The sequence below is a fragment of the Anopheles arabiensis genome, chromosome 3, assembly GCF_016920715.1.
Source record: "Anopheles arabiensis isolate DONGOLA chromosome 3, AaraD3, whole genome shotgun sequence".
Classification (NCBI taxonomy): Eukaryota; Metazoa; Arthropoda; class Insecta; order Diptera; family Culicidae; genus Anopheles; species Anopheles arabiensis.
This window is the reverse complement of record NC_053518.1, coordinates 22,881,049-22,896,045: the sequence shown is the minus strand read 5'-3', so window position 1 is coordinate 22,896,045 and position 14,997 is coordinate 22,881,049. Positions and strand designations below refer to the sequence as shown.

Sequence of the window (14,997 nt, the reverse complement as noted above, 5' to 3'; positions counted from 1 at the left end):
TAGCTGGACCGGGAGATCGATGCAACCCTCCAAACAGTAAAATAATAGCTGGGAAACATGAAGAAACCGATCAGGAATTAGTTATCGCATCCACTGGCTTCGCAGTGGCAAACAATTACGCGAAAAGTCATTGCATTTCAGGTGATTTTCGACAGAATTTCGATATAACACCCTAGTCCGCAACCTGTGTCCCATCGATTTTTTCTGCACCAACGTGATGCAAAAACTCTACTCTAACAATTTTGTAGCGAAAACTTAGCAGGAATTGTATAAAAACGAAGGTAGAACCTAAATCATGCATGTCTTCTTTCACCATGGTGAAAATTCCTAATTACTGACGAAAGGCAATTCGCAAAGTCTCGAACTCTTTGTGCTAGTACGCTTAAATAATTCCCTTTCAACACATGTAAATGTAAAGAAATTATCTTTTCTAGTTCTCTTCTACAGCCAGCATATTTTGTCATGGAAAAGTTACGGGGATATTGACCTCGAGTTCGAACATACTGAACGGTCCGTCATTCCATAGTACTTTAATTAAAGTTGAAACAGTACGAAGGTATAATATAGAATACTAAAAGATCTTCAGTCATTTGTGTACGAATCGTTTCTTCCCATCTTTCAAAATCAGTCAAATCCCTTCGCGGGCCGGATTGAATGCTGTGGCGGGCCGCATGTGGTCCGCGGGCCGGACTTTACCGACCGCTGCGCTAGACTGTTCTGAACTGCACGCTCATTTTGGCATCAGTCTTCCTTGGGAGTAACTAGAGTAACGAGGAGCTTGAATGTATTGTATTCACCGACTTTTCCGACTGGCAACATTAGACAAAGGTATCGTAAATAACACTTTAACTGTAAAAACCAAGAATTTCTAAGGTTCATCGTATTCTGGAAGTGAAATCAATGGAAAAAGTGGACAATGAAAAGAGTTATCATGAATCTTGTTCACTTGTATTCCGCGAAAGGAAACAAGGCAATATTTACCATCTTAGTCATTCAATACGATTCCATTTTGAACCAAATCCAGTTTCAAGAAATGCAAAGAACATTCAATAGTACGGGTGAGATTAGTTTTGGGGGTCTTGGCAAACATTACTCGCTCTGGTTCAAACGGCGATGAAACAAAGGAAACCCTATCAAACAATGAGTTTCCTTTCCGAAAATTGCTACGGACGTTTACCTAAACCGTTTTCGGTCTTGTGGAGTAAACATTGCAAGAATCAGACGCTCCACTGTTATTGCTACTCAAAGAGCTGGTGAACGGAAGCTTCCTGGAATGGATAGTTCCGAGAATCTTGCAAAACTTTGTATTCTGCATGGGTTTGTTTGTGTCTAGGTAAAGAAAAATGGCAATTTTGACTGTTGGCTAAACTTCAGGAACATTACGCAGACACTAAGCGGAACTGTTGCATATTACATATTTAATAAGTTAAGTTGTGCTATTTCCTGGAATAAGGATGCCATCGCCCAGTCAAACACATCATAGAAGCTTTGGTCACTGTTCAACAAAAGAGGAACGTTTGAGATAAATTTGTTACATTTGGTTACCAAATTGTAGAAACTATTTGGTACTTAACAATCCACGGGTACTTAACAAACACGGTCGAAAAACAAACCCTTTTTTGGCAATTGCATGCAGAAACAGTTTTAAAACAAACATAATAACCAAAAGTGTTTGCATCGCTCAAAGCTTCTAACTTATTCTGTAAACATAGCTTGCAGGTTGAAATGCAGTAATGCAGGTTAAACAACAAAATCGCACACAGTCCTTTATCCAAATAAAGTCAGACGTTTTTTGCAGTACGGAATTTAATCTCTCAAGCCGTGTTCCTTTCATTCCGATGGCAAACAGTGCATTACTAATCACACCGAGTGCTGCCGAGAGTTCTACATTGTCTACAATGAGAAAGTCCCTCCCAGAGTACGCAGTAAACAGAGCACTTCAATCCAACATGCCTGCCTGCCTGCACTTGTCTGTGTACTTGATAGAATATTACAAATCTTATTCAATCCCCTTCAACCATGAAAACTATTGACCGTATCATTTGTGGAAAGTTTGAGATGAAACACTACCACTGCTGCTACTACTACTACTACTATTGCAGTTTCTATGACACTAGAGGATGTAGCAAGGGGTGAACAGGACCTTTAAACCCTTTAAAGCAACGTCCCTCTGCTCCCCGTCTCCGGCCCGGCCCGCAAACGGGTCATCGAAAAGTTCGTTTCCGGTGCGCATGCATGGCGTACGTTTGGAGCGTACTCACAGCGAACATCAACAACTTCGTCACACAAAGGCCTTGCACTTTGGAGATGCTATCAGGAACTTTTTGACCACGACGAGGTGCTGCCTTTTCCCTTTTTTTTTTGTTTTTCCTGCCCGCTCTCCCTTTGCAGTGTTTCCTCCCCGTTTGTTTTCACTCTACCGTGTCGAGTGTTCCTTGATTTACTCTTTCCGTTATTTGTGCTCCTGGAGGCATTCCAGGCTCTTTGACTGTTTCGCTCTTGCTGCTGGCTGGCTGGCTGGCCGGTAACGCCTTTCCTTGATTCCCATTTGCCATGCCATGCCGTACCCGAGAAGTGCCGAGGTACAATTTTGTTTCGATTCACTTGAGTGAAGCTAACTGCGTCAGACCATGCGCACGGAGAGATGAAAAATATGAGAAGAAGAAAATGGACTTTTGTGCAGGGAAAAATGCATTCCTTCCCCCTCCCCCTTTTTGGTGCAGACTGTAAGGTTGTGTGCGCTCTGTGAGTTTGCAAAATTTGCCTCGTCCTTTTTTTTTATATTTCAATTTTGAACACGACTGCTAGAACGCGCTCGGATGCCCTGGATGCCGCACATTTTCCGAGGGCAGAAAATAAAACGCCCCGTGCAAAACGAACGGCCCATAACAACGGAAAAAGTTCATCATCTCCCCGCTAGGCACCCCCACGCCGCGTGACATGCAATCTCCGAGTAGTGTGCGGGGTCGTCCTGCAGCGTTCGAAATCGTGCCACTCGCAGGCAAGGAGGGTCCTGCTGCACCAGAAATCAGAGATTGTACATCTTTATTGCTTTACAATTGAAAAGAAATTTCGATTGCCTCGCGGAGATAAGATTTATACGAGGTTTTTTTCTTGTTGTCGTGCCCTTTCGGGTTTAGCCCAGGGCTGGGATGGCACTGGGTCCTCGATCGACTTGATGGGGTGTGCGCTTTTGTAGCGGATTGGATTCTATCCTCGCGTGCCGCTCTAACCAGGTTTACATGCTGTGTTCCTCGATCACTCGACGTGATTCGTATTAATGCCAACGAAAATAGAAACGTTTGGCATTCGGAGCGAGAGGGTGGGCTGTGGCGTCTTGCCGCGTTCCAGCTGTTTCCCTAGGGGTTGTTCCCATTGCATCGCAGGCATCAGGGGGCAGTGGCAATCGACAACGAAAATCCATTTTTCGTTGCCTTCGCACAAGAGATCCATGCATGCGGGACGATGTAACGTCTCAACTGGCATTAAGCTTGATCCCGATGCAGAGAGCATTCGCTTCTAATGCAGCATCATTGTTTTCCATTGCTTGGTTATGGGGCTGTTTTATTTTTTTTTTGCACATGACTTGCTGCCTTGTTTTCCAAGATACATTCCTTTTTTACGTTTCGCGAATGTTTCGTTTGATCATTAGGGAATTAGTTTCGCTGTCGTTTATATAAATTGAGTTTATGTTTAAAATATAAAAAATCCTTTGAGAAGTGAGACACACTTTTGTGAAATTCGTTCCATATGTTGTGTAAGCTAGATGTGTATAAGAACTCGTGTATTTAATGTTTTGTTTTATTTATCTGTCCAGATAAACATGTCTTCAGGTGGATTTAATGTCACTGGTTTTTTGTTCCCATCCTTTATTTTCATTCGTTGGAAAAAAAAAATAATAATTTCAGAGCCGTTTTAAAAATTAAGCTCAATTTTCAGCTTTCCAATGACGCTTTCTCACGAATACAGCATATAAATTACACGGTTTGTGGGAGCTAATGTGTTTACCAAACGTGTAGCTAAATTAACCTTATTATCGAAGTCCTTTAAATGAAAAGTTTAGCATTCCTATAAGAGTGCGGTTTGAACAGAGCTTATTGAAAGTATTATAACAGAATGCTTTTCATTTCTAATTTGTTCTATGAAGATCGTCGAAGATTATGAATTTAACGTTAATTTAAATTATAGCTATTTGATTATTATTATCATATATGTTGTGGGCGGACGTGCTGAGCCCGGGACTTGTCGCGACAGTTACACTGTTGCTGGTCGACGTTCTGGAAACGACAGTGCACTCATGCACACTATGACGCACACGCTAGCGAGGATCGCTAAGTGTGTGCAGAGTGCATCCAAGCAAGCAGTTTGTAATAGACTACCCGTCGAAAAGGGCTCCCGGTAGGGGTCGACGGTGTGGCTGGTACTTTAATTCTTTGTGAAAATACATGTTTATTTATTATATGATCGTAGGACTAATTGTACATTACCAGGTTTAATTACAGACATATTTTTATAATTTATAATTAATGTAATTTTAGTTTTTTTTTTGAACTTGCAGTGGACTACTTATGACAAAAAATGTCGAATTGTCGTATTTTTCCAACTATTCATATACATCCAAACGATTCTTGTGGTTGTCGCGTTATTCTATAAATTCCACAGTGCCCTTATTTTTGCCCATTTTTTGTTCTACTTTCTTAGTCAAGATGTGGGTTGGATTGAAAATTCTTCTATTCCATTGAAAAGGTTGTTTCCTCTGCTCCTCGCTCGCCTCCTAACGCCCCACTCGGTTGGTTCGGGCGGTTCATTTATGGTTTACGATGCATTTACTTTGATTTTTCCGGCCCTTTCTAGCGTCTCAAAAAAGAAGGGTAGAACCAAACCAACGAAACGTGCGGTTTGCCACTCGGCAATAGTGTGCATGTATGCATGTGTATGCGTGTGAATGTGTGTGAGCAACCCACAGCGAAACGGAAGTAGCCCGCCATGACGTGGGCCGGAAGTGTTTGTGTTTCTGGTGTATGATGTTCCTTGGCCCCGGCAAACTCGTACCGTGGCTGTTCTGGTCGGTAGCCCTACTGGTACACTAACACTGCACACACGCGTCGAATCCCTACTACAAAGTATAAGCTTTCCTTGCGCACTGTACAGCGCGAAGCATAACGTACGTGTGGGCGAACGCGGTGCAAAACGCGGGCAGAAGAAATCCTTCCGCGGACGCCAAAACCATTCCGGGAGCAGAGTGCATTAAGAATATGCAACCCCCCCTTGACCCGACCCCGTGCATTGCACAAATGGATCGAGTGCATTAGCGGTGCATGTAAGTCATGTACATTGCCGTGACAGTTTGACAAAGTTAGTGACTGCTGCGTCAAAAATAATCACGTCAAGCAGTTTGAAATTAGCACAGCGTACGATGCACACAAAAATCCTGGTAAAGTCATTTGCACTCTCCATCTCCATTTCCGCTTCGTAATCGTAGTACGTATCAACACAATAGATTAAGCTTTTGCGCTGTGCTCGGTGCAAATCGGAATCACGCTTGTGCGGTAGTGTACGATTTTACCGTAAGTGGTTCTGTGAGTAGAGTGGCAACATTAGCAAGATGGGGTAACGTGAAGTAGTGTTATACACCTAGCATGTCGGGTGTTACAATTCGCTGGATTTGGTATTGCTAGTATTTAAATAATGATGAAATGTATGTAAATAATGATAAATGATGAAGTTAATTGTTTTACAAACTGACACCCCAAAATTAATTAAACAATATACACATTTCCTTGCTCAGGTATCAAAAGACTGAATATGAATAAATGACCAGTATTGAAAAATGACAAATACAAATGACAAACAAAGATCTTAAAAGAAAGCGCAAGAGGAGAGAACTACTAAGCTATAAAATTAAATAAAACTTGAAATATTTGTGTTTACTATTTTTTTTCATTTCTATGATTTTAATTAACAATTCGCTGAATTTTAAGGATATTTTGTAGTATTTTACAATCACAAGCAAAACAATACATCATAGTTAATACCAATAGCCGCGTATGTCGAACAATGAGAGCTTCCTCAAGATTTTTATGAACTTTTGAGTATGATTTGCCTATTTTTTATTTTAGAAAAGGCTGAACTAAAAAACACATTACATGGAATACATCTAAGATGTGTCCAGCTATATAGCATCTTCGAAAATTACATAAAGTTTGCTAATATCTAAATATTAATTTTAAATACTAAACAGTACAAAACAGTACTGTCGCTACTGTAAAAAAAAAGTTTTTGTATATTATAAAACATATTGCTGTTCATTATACGTTTTTGTGCTTCGAGCTTTTGTAAGCTTTTCAAAAGAAAATAGTTTTTGAACCCTTTTGAACTGAGTTATTCCGAATTTTAATTAGTTTAGATATGAAAGCATTAGTACAGTATTTTGCAACAAAGAACACACAACGTCACGATTCTAGTCAGCTTTTTTATATGGAGTATGACAGTTGGAGGCTAAAATCATGTCAACACTCCATACAAACCCACACATAAAACTAGCCTGCGATTTTCAGTCTAGATTATTTCAGCCTCAAAGCTAGATCTGCTCGAATAAATGGCAAAATAAGGTGGTGTTTTCATTTATACCAAGGTGAATTAAAGAGATCAGGTGGTGGAACCTAGAATCAAAGTGTATGTAGTTCAGGTGGCCTCATAGCATGTTTTTCATTACCAAATCTGAGCGTCCCCTTTTGTCAGTACGGGTGAAAACTGTTGCTCACACAGGATCTAATAGCTTTAAAAATACACAAAACACTCTAAAAATCTTTATTCGGAAGCAGAAGCGATAAAAATCAGTCTTCTAAACACTTAAACCTTGAGATAAGCCCACCTGTATATTGTACCCACTTAGATAGCTGCTCGAAAACTGCTATACAATGCATACAGCTGTCAAGCTGAAATTTCAGCCTACGAACTTAAAACGAAAAGGGCTCCAATAGCAGACAATTAATTACAAAATCTTGGTAACTAGGTAAACGCTTACCATTTCAGTTGAGTTAAACGCAAAAATAAGAGACAAAACTAGTTTACTGCTCTGATTTGTTGCCCCAACATATCGATGTAGAAAAGAACCTCAAGACACTTTTAACCCATGCGGCAAAAAGTTCACATCTCTAGTGCGTACTACTAACACCCCATCCATTGGGGTTATCTCGCATTGTCCTAGTCGAGGGTGCTCCCACAAATCCGAAATTCAATCTGTTACCGTACATGATACCATTTAGAGAGCTTACTTAAAATAAAACATAACATAACTCAATTCCAAGCCCCCGGATTCCAAGCTCCTCTATGATCCGAACCTACGCCGGTAAGATGCACCGGCACTGAGTATTGCTGAGACTCTGAGTACCAGTGTTTTGCTTTTAAATCATAAAACTTAATGCAGAAAGTGCTAAAGATGCATTTCAGTAGGTTAGCTTCATTTGCGAACCAGCTCACACAGATATACACACACTCAAACACATAACATCAGCTCCAAAATGCATCATCCAAAGACATTGTCGCCCTCGGCCACCCAACTCGGCAGCTCCGGCCCGTTGTCTTGTGCCAAAGCGGGGAATGCCGAGGGATCAACGAGCAACTACTATCTTGAGCATTACTTGTGTGCGCAGTTGTACAGCAGAACTTCAGTCCAATTTTGCTCCGCAAACACTTTGAAGCATTTACGGAGAACGAACTGGCAGCGCTGCCGGGAGTGACTGCTGTACGGGCGCGCCCGTGCTGATGTGTGGATGCTAGTGAGTGAGCGTTTGCAGATGTTTTTTTTCCTCCATTTTCCTTCTTTTTCTTCTTCTTCTTCGTTTTCTTTTTCCACTTCAATTCACGTTTTATCTCGTCCGGGACATGGCCAGCATACGTACCGAGTGACAGTTTCCGGCGCTGCAACGACGAACTGCGCACATACGAAACCGGTGGCGGAACGATTCAACACGAAATATTGCTAATCTCTTATGGCATAAAACTTTTCTCAAGCGCTTCCTGCTGCTGCTGCTGCTTCTTTACAGAGTCGTAGAACGTACAGACGCGTATGGACGATGGTGGTTTGTGTGGTTTGTGTGGGCGAATAAATCGCACTATATGGTACGCTGGCTCGAGCCTTATGTTTATGCAGCGCCCGTTCTGCTACCAAGTTGCTCCAGTGCATCTTGATAGCTGTCTACGATTGAACGTGCTATAATAGTTTTCAAATGGGGTTTTGTGCTAAACAGCCATTTAGAAGCCAATGAACGGTTCGGCTGAATGGCTTTAATCGCTGGGAAATAAACTGTTGAAATCCCTGTTTGCTTCCCGAACCTGGTGGTGGCTGCACACTCCACTGTGATATAAAGTATTAACGGCCAATTTGAAATTGGAGCCATACATTTGTGTGCTTCAAAATTCTGTTTCTGTTCCGAAAAAAAAAATCGATACTGTACAGCTACAGAAAAGGTACAGAAAAAGAAAAAAAGAAAACGCTCCATCATCCGTTTCTGCAAACGTTTTTGATAAGTGTTTCTCCTACCCGTAGCGCTTCACAAGAGAGCGGCTCGAAAATTGCTCCACCCTTAATTTATTATCCCGCTAATTGATGGCTCATTGCGAACAGTGAGAGTCAAACAGAGAAATTGTACGGCAAGGGAAGGCGCAGAACAATCGCCCAAGACGCAACCAAGACGCACATTATAAATCATCTGCCAGCGCAAATAAAGCACATTCCGTCGTTTCATCGTGATTCGTCTCGGTACAAAATACCGTCGAAGCTTAATTTAAATTTTACATCCTATTCATAACTCATCATGAACCGCCGTCGCAACGCGATTCCGGCGTCCTTGGGCCTTCCTTCTCGCTCTGCTATGCTTGGCATGCTTACCTGTGCGCCCAGTTTTCTTAGTACATTTCGAGCGAGCCAGACGTTACGTTTCTTTCCGTCGGTTTCCCGCTTTCCCCTAAATCAAAGCGGACCGCAGCCCCGCTCGGCGACAACGGTAGCGGGAAAATCATTATAAACTAACGATTGAAATTTTGCTCGCCTGTGTCAAGGCTTTTCCCTCACTTCTGAGTGTATTTGTGTGTGTGTGTTTCTATTTGTGTATGGAGATTTGCGGTTGTTGCCATCAACCGGTAGCTGCTGTTCATTCATTCATGCATTCCTTAGGTGTTTTTTCTTTGGTTCTGCCTTTTTCCATCTGCTTTGCGCTCCACGTAATCGATTGCTCGCCACAGAAAAGGTGTTTTTGTATTCGTATTACACCACGGTGATGGTGGTGGTGAAAAAGCATATCCTTCTCGCACTACCACCATTTCAGTGCTGGGTAGCTCATAAACGTGCCCTTCACGTGGATCTGTGGAAATGCTGTGCAGTGGTTCATTCTCATTCTTTCGCTCCTGCTGCAGCGAAACGTTAAAGCGTGAAAAACAGTTCCACAGCTCCAGGCTGGGCAGGAATGGGGTGTTGCAGAGATTGCATAGGGAAGGGCAAGGCTCGCTTGAAGATTCGTTACTGGGGCGTTGGTGGCGTGCTCCAGCACTCGGCGTGTGGCCCATCATCAATCATACCTGTCCGGCACCGGCCGGGAGGGTCTGTGCTGTGCTTCGCCGTAATTTTCCCACACTCGGCAGGGGCATGACTCGGAACACCGGATGGGGCAGGACCCCACCTGTGCAGGCGCACACACTCATTATAACCTCCCCGTTTTGTATGTGAGCCTTTTGCGAAGAATGATTCCGTCCGCAGCGCGCGAGTGATGGCATTGCTGCGGCACACTGAGACTGCGGGGGAAAACACGGAGGAAAAACTCGCCTGGCAAGGTTGTCGTACTTCTGCTTTCAATTATCACCCGGACGATGAAGGATGACGAATGGTCAGCTAACGTTTTATCCGGCATCGTTTTAGTTTTTTTCAATATTTCATTCCGTTGCACCACGTTCCTTTCATGGCTCGCTACGCTTTGCTTTCGCCCCTTTTTGAAAGCACCCGGAAACCGGAAGCACAGTTCGTCGCTACTTCTTGCTAGAGGTTTAGGGTCGTACGTTCGTACGTTCGAACGATCCTGTGCTTTGGTACAATGTGTAATAAAACGTAACCAGTGCATGTGTGTGGATGTGTGTTTACTTACTTGAAGCTCTTTTCCGAAATGTCCTGTATTTTGTTGTCTACCAGCTTGAGCGACTCGAGCCGCAACCCCTGGAACGTTTCGTCGTCCACGTTGTGGATGAAGGTGCGTGACATGTCGATGTGCTTTATCGTCCCGTGTAGAAACTCTGTGTGACGACATTAAGAAAAAGTAGAGAAAAAAACATGTAGAGGAAAATGATTAGCCCAAGTGGTGGTTGATAGCACGATAGGTTAATGGTTGCGGGAACAGGACCACAAAAAAGGAGGAGAGCGAAATTAATCGAAACATCGGTCGGAGGAAAAACAAACTTTGGTTTGCATTTAGATTGAGCATCCAGGTAGGAGGCCGGAAGGCAAACAACAATACAGCGACGGCGACAAACGATGAACGATTTACGGTTTTAGCGATCAACGTGCCGGAAATAATAAGTCTTTTGTTTCGCCAACGGGTGGCGCATTTTGTTCTGTTTGCCTTACCATGTGTACACTTAGTTCAACGATCAACACACTCGGCTCGGGAAGGTATTAAAACATCCATTAAGAGGACGCATTTTAAGCGACGCTTTAAGTGTTTGTGCTTGGAATGTGTTACACGAATGAACGCATGAAAGGAAAGTTGGTTTGTTTTTCTCATCGGAAATTTAATTCGTTTTAAAACGAGCGAAAAAGGCTCAACAGGAGATTGTATCAGCCATTGGAGGCTGTCAATAAAAGTGCTCTGCGTGCTCTCAAAGCCAGCCTGCTGTCCTCAAATGTCTAAATACATGCAAGCCATCCACTTGCAGCCCCTTAATGGCTATTCGGAGCAGATGGTTCATAGGTTGGTGCGTGTTCTGTTCCGTCAGAGGGAAGGTTCACTCCATTCTGCTTCATTCTAGCCTTCGGTTGGCCACCACCATCGGAGCTGTACAATAGTTTTTCCTCCCCTCTTTCTATCCTTTTTTCAACGCAACGAAACTCCCGAGGCAATCACCACTATCATCATCAGGCTGGCCATTGTCATGCCAAGATTGGTGGTGCTGGAATCTTGTGCTTACTCAGCTTGCCGTAATGATTTGAATCTACCTTTCCAGCGCTTCGTGCCCTTAAAAAGAAGAAAGTGGCAGCAAACGAAAAAAAGAAGCACCACGTCCTCTTGCCCAAGGACGTAACCGATTTTCCCATTATCACCTCAGCCGTACCGTCAGAAAGGTCTGGGCTGGTGAAAGGTTTTGTCCCGATCGAAAGATGACCCCTGCCGTGCCGGGAGCAATCTTCCCGCCGCTCTCCGAAGCTTAACGAGCCCCACGAGGACAGAACACAGGCTTATCGTCGGTTTGCCACACGCTGTCAGAACGGGACGGGTTGGTGGTCGCTTCCACCACTCTCTTTCTCTCTCTTTCTCTTTTTCCCCCTTTTTCTATCTCTCTCTGTGGAAGATTTAATTTTTCATAATCCTTTAAAGGATGGATCGAACAGGCCGTCCGATTTCGAGCCCGTCACCGGCCCCGCTTATCAGCAAGCAGATGGTGAATGATGGCTCGGAATCGTTTCCCTTCGACCGTACCGCTCCCACCGATTGGTTTGAAGAATTTCGAAGCGAAAATTTAATTTTCACTTCAACGCAACACAACACATTTGCGAGCGCCAGCTTCCGCCTCGGCAGAGCGGCTGCTGCGTGTCCTTTTGGGGGCGGTGGCTCTAAACAGCCGGTGGGTGTCTCTTGTTGGATTCTCGGAAGGACACGGTCTGCTGGAAATAGAATGCGCAATAGGTTGGTGGTTTTTTGCTCATGGTGGGGTAAGGGGGGAGGAAAAACGCAACCATTGACAATCTTTCATCTGTGACAGGTACGTAAATACATTTGGTCGCTTGTATTTTCCACTCTCGCTCTATGTCAAGGAAGCGCTGTTTTGCTGTGTTTCATTTAATTTAATGGTTCGCAGCAGTGCATTTGCGCGTCACTAGGTTTGTGAAGTCTAGGTTAAGCTCAGTGGATAGGATTTCATTTGGCGATGGTGATGAAATTGGATAATCATTTCCGCTTAGTTGTTTTCACGCGACGAGAAATGGGCTCTATGTGATCGACATTAGATTAACGGAGGGTGTTGTCATGGAGCAACGAACTTTGAAAAATAAGTTTAAAAGAACGGTTCAGATTGGTGATGTGTTGGGCTGATTGATTAAATTACAATTACAGCAATGGTGACAATATGACTGTTCTGCAAAGCTTGTAACGTGATTTGGATGAGTGAAGAGTAAAATATATGCAATCAATTCAAAGTTGCTTGCCTCAAATTTCAAATTTATAGAAATATATTACTATTCTTCACCATTCTCAAATATAAAACACTTATTCTACTCTCTTATATCTTAAAACATTAGAAAAATCATGCTCTTTTCATCCAGCAATGCGATATCTCATAAATATTACAATTCATCTTAACAAGATCCCACTCGCACTGTGCAATATTGTTTCATCAGATTTAACTAATTGCTCAGATTAGTCTTAGCAAACGTATTAGACGTGCAAATGACATTCTTCATTCATTATATAGCAGTAGCTGGTAGCCGTTTGGCATGTCGTACAGCACTGCCCACTTCAGTCAAGTGGCCCGCGCTATCCCTTTTCATTCAAAATGAAACTTTCAAGCTGTCTGTATGATGCATCCCCAACTGCCACAATAGCTGTACGTCTTGAAGAACGAGAGCAGCAGCAGCAGCAGCAAAATTGTCGCAGAATGTTTGCAGCAGCTGAACCGTAAGCGTGTCAGTTGGACCAAATTCCTGTCCCGTGCTCGTTGCTTGCCGTGGCACAATTTAGAAGCATTTTGAACAAATAAAAACCAATGGCAAAAATCCGACAATCAAAATGTGCAAGTACACCGGCAAAAAACTAGTCATCCACAGCACAGGAGACCAGCTGCTCGTTGTGCTTCCCCGTTGTGCGGCAGAAATACTCCGTACTTTGCTGCGGAATGCATCTTTGCTCGGGTTTGCCGGCCGGGATTTTTAAGGAGAGGGAAGAGGAAGCTCAACCACAAAAACCGACAAACCGAGAAGCTATTCATCTCTTTTATCTCAAGCTGACAGGACACAAACACACGGGATATCATTTGAATGAGAAGCGAGCAAGTTTAGCAAAGTCAACCCCGAAAGTGAAACTAAGCTCCGGTCTTTCTGGCGGGTGCTTCTGCTGATGGGGAGCGCTGACATTCTGGCACCCGATGTGTTTTCCCCAGTTGAATGCTGAAAGGTGGTAAAGATTCGGGGCGTGCGATGCAGATACTATTTCTGGCAAGTGGTCGCCCAGGGGAACAGCTGGCCAATCTGGTGCCCTTGTTGGGAGCTAGTGAATCAACAGATTTTAATCGGATCTGCACTGCCCTAGCTTTGGGATAAAATCAACTTAGGGCACAGGCAAGAGGCTTCTTGCGAAAGGTTAAAGATGTAGGCTATTTAACTGTTTTGAATGAGATGACGTGGCAGTTGAAAGGCAATGTAATATTGAGATGAGCATGCAATATTTTATGTAGTCTGTTTTAAATTTTTATTACATTCGTTATACGTTCAATCTAGACTTTTCTATGTTTTTTCTTTTGAACTTTGTATTTTGTACACAATGAAAAGACTAACTATTATTTCTTATTTAACAGAAATTTAAGTTCTTCTTGATGTACTAATTTGGTATTTTCTCATCATAATTTGTTCCACGAAGCAAAATTATGGTTTAAAATATTGAAGTATGATACGCGTGAGTATGATTCTAGAGCTTAGTATTGTTCCCATGTGGAAATGGAAATAAAAACTCTATGCAGACATGCTTGCCTATACAGGCGCTTTCGAAACTTATTTCAGTACCACGTTTGTTCTTGCTATTGAAGGACGGTCCAAATGGGCTTAGGACGGTGGGGGGCTTGAGCACACGACGGGAATGTTGTTAATTCATACAAATTAACGACTGTACCACGGGACCACCTGGCATGCATAACTCAAAACATTACTTTCAACCAAAATGTTTCAAGTACTGTGTTGTTATTTCATTCAAAAATTTGACATTGCATACTTTGAAAGGTAGTTATTGAAGATTACTAGGAAAAATAAACTTACAACCTTGCGCATTTTGTCAGTTATCCGGAATTTTCGCCACGGCGGACGCAGACGAAAATGCGTGTAGGCATATTTTTAATATTAACCTTTGATGTTTATCAATAGATCATGTTGCTCTAGAAAATTTCGATGGCACGCAGCAGGGGGGAAGTTGGACCCGTTCGCGAACTTGTCCTATCGAAATTCAGCCGAAATTCACATAAAATTGTCCAATTGAGTTTTGGCGTCATTGCTTGCCGCTGCGAAGCGAGTGGACACGATTTCTAGTTCCTGATATGTTTGTTCATGTTTCACAGGTACTATTTCGTTGTTTCACCGTCATTCGGACTTTATTTTCAATTTCCTTTGGAGCGTCAAGTCGCTCAGAGTCTTCGACCATTCGGAACTAGGCTTTCTTTCGATGCTCTCATTGTTGTCTAATAGTGTCAAGATGTTGTAGATGCCGGAAAAGGGTTATATGACATCCACAAACTACTACGCTTATTAACGAAGTTACATCACTGTTTTGGCCATCACGGTTAGAGTTTGACGAATAAAGGTGTCAAATGTTGCCTGCTGACTTTTAGAGCACTACTTTATAAAATATATTTAACGTTTGAATAAATCGGGTGAAGGTAAACCCATAAAAAATGTCAATGTTTTTTCCTCTTTTATAACGTTTGGATAAAGATTTAATAAAATGATAACAATTTTACAAGTTTATTAAATAGGAGTCGTATTCAAGAAAAACTAGTACGTGGACGAGCTATTATGCTATTGTTTTGAAGGCT

At 42.6% G+C, this 14,997-nt stretch overlaps 1 protein-coding gene across 3 annotated transcripts in view; it reads right to left on the bottom strand.

The window, feature by feature from the left end:
* LOC120902166 (protein artichoke) overlaps positions 1-14,997 on the bottom strand; it is a 97,845-nt gene that overhangs the window by 22,805 nt on the left and 60,043 nt on the right. For all 3 annotated transcript variants that reach the window (XM_040310708.1, XM_040310710.1, XM_040310707.1), the window contains exon 4: positions 10,140-10,284. In XM_040310708.1, the coding sequence (XP_040166642.1) occupies positions 10,140-10,284 (145 nt within the window). The remainder of the gene's footprint in view (positions 1-10,139; positions 10,285-14,997) is intronic.